At 39.5% G+C, this 8,319-nt stretch overlaps 1 protein-coding gene across 1 annotated transcript in view; it reads left to right on the plus strand.

The window, feature by feature from the left end:
• mst1ra (macrophage stimulating 1 receptor a) overlaps nucleotides 1-8,064 on the plus strand; it is a 34,589-nt gene extending 26,525 nt beyond the window's left edge. Inside the window, exons 14-21 of the mRNA XM_088337239.1 lie at nucleotides 21-110; nucleotides 181-378; nucleotides 455-535; nucleotides 604-785; nucleotides 4,005-4,114; nucleotides 4,303-4,468; nucleotides 7,043-7,179; nucleotides 7,243-8,064. Of these exons, the coding sequence (XP_088193365.1) occupies nucleotides 21-110; nucleotides 181-378; nucleotides 455-535; nucleotides 604-785; nucleotides 4,005-4,114; nucleotides 4,303-4,468; nucleotides 7,043-7,179; nucleotides 7,243-7,474 (1,196 nt within the window). The 3' untranslated portion in view covers nucleotides 7,475-8,064. The remainder of the gene's footprint in view (nucleotides 1-20; nucleotides 111-180; nucleotides 379-454; nucleotides 536-603; nucleotides 786-4,004; nucleotides 4,115-4,302; nucleotides 4,469-7,042; nucleotides 7,180-7,242) is intronic.
• The last annotated feature ends 255 nt before the right edge of the window (nucleotides 8,065-8,319 follow it).

An 8,319-nucleotide genomic window follows, 5' to 3' on the forward strand; every position in this document is an offset into this window, starting at 1 on the left:
GCACTTTGTTGTGTTTCCAGCAATCATTGAGAATCGTTTGAGCACCAGGCTTTCCTTGAACCGCATGACCAGTCACGCTGACATGTCCCCAACTGGCGACTACCGGCAGGGTAAGCCTCTTGCTTGCAATTAAATAAGAAGATCTCAAAGTATCACAACAATTTTGTTTTTCTCTGGTAGATTCCGGCCAAACTTCTGGCGGTATGGCATTTCAAGGTCTGCTGTACGCAGCCAGCTATGACCACCTTGCAGTTCCGCTGGTTTCGGGGGACAACGTTTCTATGATCAGCCTCAGCTCTGATCTACTTGAAGAGGTCAAAGATGTCCTCATTCCCGCTGAAATGCTCAGGGTTGAAGACACTCAAATCATCGGAAAAGGTAATTGATGCAATTGAGTCTCTGAAACGTCAGTTAATAGCTGCCAACATTTGAGATCGTTTTTCTTTTCATACAGGCCACTTTGGTACTGTGTATCACGGCTATCTGAAGGACAGCAATAAGCAAGAAATCCACTGTGCTGTTAAATCCCTGAATCGTACGTAAACAGCGTTCACCTGATGTCTGAATTAGGTTTTTGCTTTATTAAATTTGTGGTGTCAACAGGAATCACTGACGTCAAAGAAGTGGACCAGTTTTTGAGAGAGGGAATAATCATGAAAGGCTTCCACCATCCCAACATTCTGTCTTTACTCGGCATCATGCTGCCCAAAGAAGGGCTACCCTTGGTGGTATTGCCATACATGAAGCATGGGGACGTGCGGCATTTTATCCGCTCCTCGCAGAGGGTAACGAGAAAATCTCCCAACAGTGGCTTTCACAGACAGACACTAGGTGGCGTTTAGCCCCTGCACACCTCTCTTTCAAAAAGTGGAGAATTTGAGGGTCAGGAGATTTTTTTTTTTACTTAACAATAAAAGCTGGCTGACCGGGTATTGCACAAAGGCAAGGCAGGTTTATTTGTATAGCCCAATAGATACACAAGGCAATTCAAAGTGCTTTACAGAAATGGCAGACAGGTTAAAAACACACAATAAAAGACATTGAAAATTTAAAATGTGGTTTTTAAAATGCATTAAAACCACAGATAAAACATAATAGAATTAATGAATATTTCTCTCCCCGAGCACGAGCTTCTCAAAATGTCTGTGCATGCCACAAACAACTCTTTTGGATAATATCTACCTTTCTTCACTTCTTTTTTTTTTACATGACAGAAAAAATATTGAAGAAAATAAATAATAAGACACTGTGGCGAAATTTTCCAAGGTTTTGGAAAAAATGCATACTGCCCTCTCTAAGCAACTAAACCATTGTGGAGTATATCTAGAGGGTCAATCATTTTAATAAACAATCGATTGACATAAAGAAGAAAAAAACCTAATATTTGTATTAAGATTGTCACATTTTTCGGTACACTGCAACAGTTTTTAAATATTTTAATAGAACGGCCTCATCATCAATCTCATGATCTAAAGCAGGGGTGTCAAACTCATTTTTACTCTGGGGCCACACGATAGAACAAACATTCTGTCGGGGTCCGGACTAGTAGATTAAAGAGAAAGAAAAAGAGACCTAAAGAAATAAGAGAAAGGGAGGGAAAAGGAGAGAGGGCGGGACAAAGAAAGAAAAAGAGAGAGATGGAGAGATGGTGAGAAACAAAAGAGATAAAAAGTCATGAGAGAGGGGGGGGAAGAAAGGGAGAAGAAAGAAATCCAAAGAGAAATAGAAAGACAGAAGGAGAGAAATAGAAAAGAAAGCGTGCAGGGTAGGAAGAGAGAAAAGGAAAAAAGGAAGTTAGAGCAAGAGAAGTTAAATAGACACAGAGAGAGAAAGAAACAAAGAGCAACAAAGGAAGAGAAAAAGAGAGACACAGAGAGTGAAAGAGACAGAGAGTTGGAGAAAAGGGGTGGAAAAGAGAGAGAGAGAAATAAATACAAGTACAGTGTCTTAGTGAGAGGCACCTTTCTTTGGCAACATCAAGTTGACATATTTCAACCTGCAGCTTGTTTTTCTCTTGCGCTTCTCCGAGTGTTGTCTCGCGGGCCGGATTCAATCCCTTAGCGGGCCTGGTGCGGGCCGCCTGTTTGACACCTGTGATCTAAAGTGTGGTTACACACAAAACATTTTAATGTGAATTATTTGTACTGTTTATAAGTTCTTTGTATTTTAATCAAAAAACGCACACACTCAAATAAAAAATGACACTCAAGTCTAAACAATAATAGGAGAGAGAAAGATTTACTGTAGATACACTGGATTTTACTGTCACTGTAAAGAGGGGAAAACAACACTTTTCTTAAACTTGTGTTAGGTTATTATTATTTGGACAAATTTGCTTTAATCGCACCATTTAACATCTGATCACATACCAAGATCCACTTCGGTTGTTTCTTGGTTGGATGGTAAAAAGACGCTCTGTAAGAAAGGTTCGGTGAAAATAACTGTGAGCCGAAAAACCAGAGAAAAGAAGAAGGAGAAAAATTACCGTATTTTCCGCACTATAAGGCGCACCTAAAAGCCTTTATTTTTTTTCAAAAGCTGACCATGCGCCTTATGATACAGTGCGCCTTATATATGGATCAATATTAAGTCGCAAAGTCTTGCAACTAAGGCAAGCAGCCGCCGACTCGATTTTCCCCCGAAGGCGAAGTAGTCCGCGGTGTATGTTGGGATTTATATCCCGGGGTTTCATTTCCTAACCAATGTGTCAATCATCATTTGAATCAGTCACTATTGGCTAAAGTTATTCGGAGGTAAAGGGGGCGGATCCTTTTTATCATTTACAGGCTCGCATAGGCTAAAGGAGCGAAACAAATCCTGCAATTGGCCGAAAAAGATGAATGCGAATCACACGTTGGGTTGCACTACGGCATAGAGAAAACATTTTTTACTATTCTGTATTTGTAAATATTTTACTCTCCTGGATTTACTACACTCACGGTTGTAAGAAGACCATGGTTACGTGTCATTATTGAAAGTGATGGCTGCAAGAGAACTTAGGTGAGCTATGCGGCTTTATATTTTCCCGGTATATTGTTTTTGAACGATCTTCATGTTTCTGTGATGAGTCTATTTTTCAACTAAATTCTATTCAAAGTGTTTATTGTCATATGCACAGTAAAGAACCCCGTTTCCCTGCACAATAAAATTCTTACTTTGCTGTCCACACAGTTGCCAGCAAAAAATAAAATAGAAAATAAGAAATGGTTGGCATTTCTTGAATCCTAAGAGTTTAACCTTCCGAATGATATGTAAACAACGCATTTGAGAGATTGGTGACACATATTTGCTTCTTTGCAAGCTTTGGGAATGTTAAGGGGGTAATAAGTTTGACTGAACTATCTGACTGTTTTGTCGACGTTCCCATTGTAGCGCCTTATAATCCGGTGCGCCCTATGTATGGAAAACATAGGACCAAAAACTATTTTTTTGGGGGTGCGCCCTATAACCCGGTGCGCCTTATAGTGCGGAAAATACGGTAATCCCTTTCTCTGTGCTGACGATGGAAAGTAGCAATCGTGCAATGGCTGGTACCAGAATCAAAGTATTGTTCAGTGAAACAAAGCTTGAGTTGATAAATAGCGGATGTTATTCTCTATTCCTTGCAAGTCGACTTCTGGCAGCACGTGTCAGCGTTTTGACGCTATCGTCCATAGTTGAAGTGTACTATACAATTGCAAATACAACAGGGAAAACTTACATTTTTGCAGCTTTGATTTCCATCTTAGTTCAACTTTTTATTCATCGTAAAATATGTAAAACCTAGTTGAGACGATTTTTCTTCTTAACGTCTATTACATTCAATATGCAAGCACAATTTTATGCTTTTACAGGCAAATGAGCTGAATTGGAAATATTTCTCTCCCCGAGCACGAGCTTTTCAAAATGTCTGCGCATGCCACTGCCTCCTAAGACCTTTGAATGTCAATGTTTGCTCTGCAAACCCTTTAATCAATGGATATGACTGCAGTGTTTGATGTTTTCTGTACATTTGTCCTACTCAGAACCCAACGGTAAAAGACCTTATAGGTTTTGGACTACAGGTCGCCAAAGGGATGCAGTATTTAGCTCAAAAGAAATTTGTGCACAGAGACCTGGCTGCACGAAACTGCATGTGAGTCTGAATCTCTTACCGCGTAAACATACAAAGGAATGAAACATGTTTATTATTTAGTAATAGATTATTATCAAATAAAAAAAAGTATGTGATCCATAAGCAAAGAGCCATCTACAAATTTAGGAATATACTCCTCCAATTATTGACAATTTTAGTAAATTAAATTTGCGTCCCTCCCTACTAAGGCTGGATGAGACCTTCACCGTCAAGGTAGCGGATTTCGGCATGGCACGTGACATTTATGACAAGGAGTACTACAGTATTCAAGACCACAAAAGGGCAAAGCTACCCGTCAAGTGGATGGCCATCGAAAGCCTGCAGACGCAGAAGTTCACCACCAAGTCGGATGTGGTGCGTTTTCCCCGATCGTTAGAATATTGAAAATGCAAATATGTGCATGCTGTTGTGACCATTTCATTTTAATCAGGAAGATTTTGACCTGTGTAGATTTAATGATGCCAACAAAATCAGGCAAACTAAAATAAGCAAGCAAAAACTGTCATCCTTTTTAACCAAATACAGCATTGGGATTTACGAACTACATAGACTATGGTGCTTTGTGCCTCTTTACTGATAAATCGATTATCTTCATCTTCTCCTTTTATTTTTAATCTATTCCTCCACAATATATATATATATATATATATATATATATATATATATATATATATATATATATATATATATAGCGCGTGTGCAGGCACAGTTTTCTTGGGAACCTCCTGTGTGGGTTCAAATCCAGCTACCGGACTTCCTGTGCGGAGTTTGTATGTTCTCCCCGTGCTTGCGTGGGTTTCCTCCAGGCACTCCGGTTTCCTCCCACATTCCAAAAACATGCATTTCAGGTGGATTGGCCGGTCCCTTGGTGTGAATGGGCAAGCGAGTTGTCTGTCCCTGTGTGACCTGCGATTGGCTGAAAACCAGTTCAGGGTGTCCCCCTCCCACTGCCTGATGATTGCTGGGATGGGCTCCAGCATCCCCGCGACCCTACTGAGGATAAGCGGTGCAGATAATGAGATGAGATATATATATATATATATATATATATATATATATATATATATATATATCAATAATAATATATATACTATATATATCAATAATAATATATATACTATATATATCAATAATAATTTATATACTATATATATCAATAATAATTAAGAAGAGAGAAATAAGACAAAAAGAGTGTCAAAATAAATGGGCAAAAATATTTACAAGGCAGTGCTCAGAGAATGGCTTAAATAATTGCAATGAGAAAGAGGGAAATAACATTTAGCACAAACAAAATTCCAAAATAAGTCGATAAAAAAATTGCCACACACACACACACACACACATATATATATATATATATATATATATATATATATATATATATATATATTTAACTGCGGTGTACCTGTCCCATCAAAGATCCACATTCACGCTGGACTGGATGATGAGGTTTTTATTACAGTTTCTGCAGATGAAATGAGTCACAACATTAGCTCATCTGCTGGCTTTGATCTCTTTGATCTCGTTGGCAGCTCGCTCTGTAGACTGCTCAAAGCATATCATAGAGCTTTCTTTTCAATTTACATAAAATACATTTCAGAATATCACAATACATTTTAACATCCATTTTAACAAGTTACTTTTAACAGGAGATCGTATAGTGTTTTTTTTTTTTTAACGTTTACAATGAATTCAACATATTTTCTTTAGTCTGAATTTTAACCATCATCATCCTTTTTATATATATGAGAAACAATAATGAGTATAAAAACAGATACAATTTACCTGCAGATGAAATGAGTCACAACATTAGCTTCTCTGCTGGCTTTGATCTCTTTGATCTCTATAAGGGGAATTAACATTTTAGCACAACAGAAACAAAACAAAAATAAATCCAAACAGCTTGACAACATCAATCACATTACTGTGCAAGTTGAGAGATTTGTCAGCTGTGCTTATAATGTTTAAAATTAACTTTTTTTGTGGAGCACCAAAAGATGTGTCTTACCGTTGGCAGCTCGCTCTGTAGACTGCCAACAAAACTCCCGCCTTCCGGTCACATGTCAAAAGCCAAAACAAACCCTACCCCATACCAGCAGGTGGCACTGTTGGACTCATAATTGCAGGACACTTACCAAAAACTATACACATATTTCAGCAGGAATTTCAATAAAACAAAAGTTATTATTACACCCGTTACACATATATATATATATATATATATATATATGGGCAGCACGGCGGCACAGTGGTTAGCGCATGTGCGGCACAGTTCATGTCTTGGGAACCTCCTGCGTGGGTTCAAATGCAGCTCCAGACTTCCTGTGCGGAGTTTTTATGTTCTCCCCGTGCTTGCGTGGGTTTCCTCCGGGCACTCCGGTTTCCTCCCACATTCCAAAGACATGCATTTCAGGTGGATTGGCCGGTCCAAATTGTCCCTAGGTGTGAATGAGCGAGCGAGTTGTCTGTCCCTGTGTGCCGTGCGATCGGCTGGCAACCAGTTCAGAGTGTCCCCTGCCCACTGCCCGATGATTGCTGGGATGGGCTCCAGCACCCCCGCGACCCTACTTACGATAAGCGGTGTAGCTAATGAGATGAGATGAGATATATATGTATATACTCACACACATTTATGGCCATACCACCCTGAGAACGCTGATCTCGGGAAGCTAATCAGGTTCAGGCCTGGTTAGTACTTAAAAATTGTGCTTTTTATTGGTACCACAAAAACAATTTAAAAATCTTAAGATTCTCTCTACACAATCCGAACTATGATTTTCAATTTTTCGCAACCCTTTATGTATACATTGTAAACCAAGAACCTTAAAACAGTCACACAGGATACTGTAACCGTGTTTTGATTTCTCCAACAGTATATATTAAAATGTCAAATTTGTTTTTTTATACTTGAATATGACTCTTTAACAGTGGTCCTATGGTGTGTTGGTTTGGGAGCTGCTGACCAGAGGGGCCAGTCCCTACCCAGAAGTGGACCCCTACGACATCACGCACTATTTACTCAGGGGCCGGCGGTTACCTCAGCCGCAGTATTGCCCTGATGCTCTGTAAGACGCTTCTCAAACGATTCTTTGGTTTGGTTTTTGCAACGATCTCATCTCATTCCACAGCTATTCCATCATGCTGGCGTGTTGGGACCCGGAGCCCGAACGTAGGCCCACGTTCAACAGTTTGGTCACGGATGTGCAGCACATCCTTTCCTGTCTCACCGGAGAACACTACATTAATCTGAAAGTCAACTACGTTAACTTGGACCAGGCTAGGGCTTACCCTCCATTGACTGCGTCTGCAGATGAGGCTGAAGGCTCCGATTCGGACGCCAGCTGTCAAGATGGCAGCTGAGGACACCAAAAATGGACAGGAACGCTCAACCACGTCCCATTTGGATTTTCAGGAGAGACAGTTTTATTTATAATGTACTATTTGGATTGTTAGGCTTTTCATTGGCTGGATTTACACTGCATAGATCAACTGACATCAAGCGTATTCTCTAAGTGGCACAATATTGAGTCACAGCAGTGTGAAGATGTTACGAAACAACATGGAAAGAAATTGGAATAGTCGAGCACAGTTAGAAGATGATTCAATCATACTTGGAAAAAAATCAGTAGAATTGGTTTTAGATTCTAATGGACAAAAGCTTCCCTGAAGTCACCAAAAATTTCAAACACAGCATAACCTTTAGATGGTCTGCATTTATATAGCGCTTTTCAAGTCAATGAAGACCTCCCAAAGCGCTTTTCAATGTGCTTCACACTTACCCATTCACACACACTCACATACCGATAGCAGCGTCAGCCATACAAGGCAACTACCTGCTATCGGGGGCATCAGGGATTCAGTATCTTGCCCAAGGACCAGGGTTGGGTAGGGTTACTTTAACGTGATTACTTTCAATTACTTTTGGATTACTCCAATACCAAATATGCTAATAAAAGACAAAAGAAACTAAATATGAATGAAATTATGACTCACAGCACGTGGTAAGCTTTATCTACTGGCTTTGATCTCTTTGATCTCCGGCAAAACTAACATAAGATGCGACAGAAACAAAATGAAAATGAATCCAAACAGCATGCCAACATCATTTTTGCCGTTACTCCCCAAGCCTGCACAAAATTTAGTCATTTTATTCATATTTAGTTTCTTTTGTCTTTTATTAGCATATTTGGTATTGGAGTAATCCA

This window comes from Urocampus carinirostris, chromosome 6 (genome assembly GCF_059441175.1).
Source record: "Urocampus carinirostris isolate Australia breed hairy pipefish chromosome 6, RoL_Ucar_1.0, whole genome shotgun sequence".
Taxonomy (NCBI): Eukaryota; Metazoa; Chordata; class Actinopteri; order Syngnathiformes; family Syngnathidae; genus Urocampus; species Urocampus carinirostris.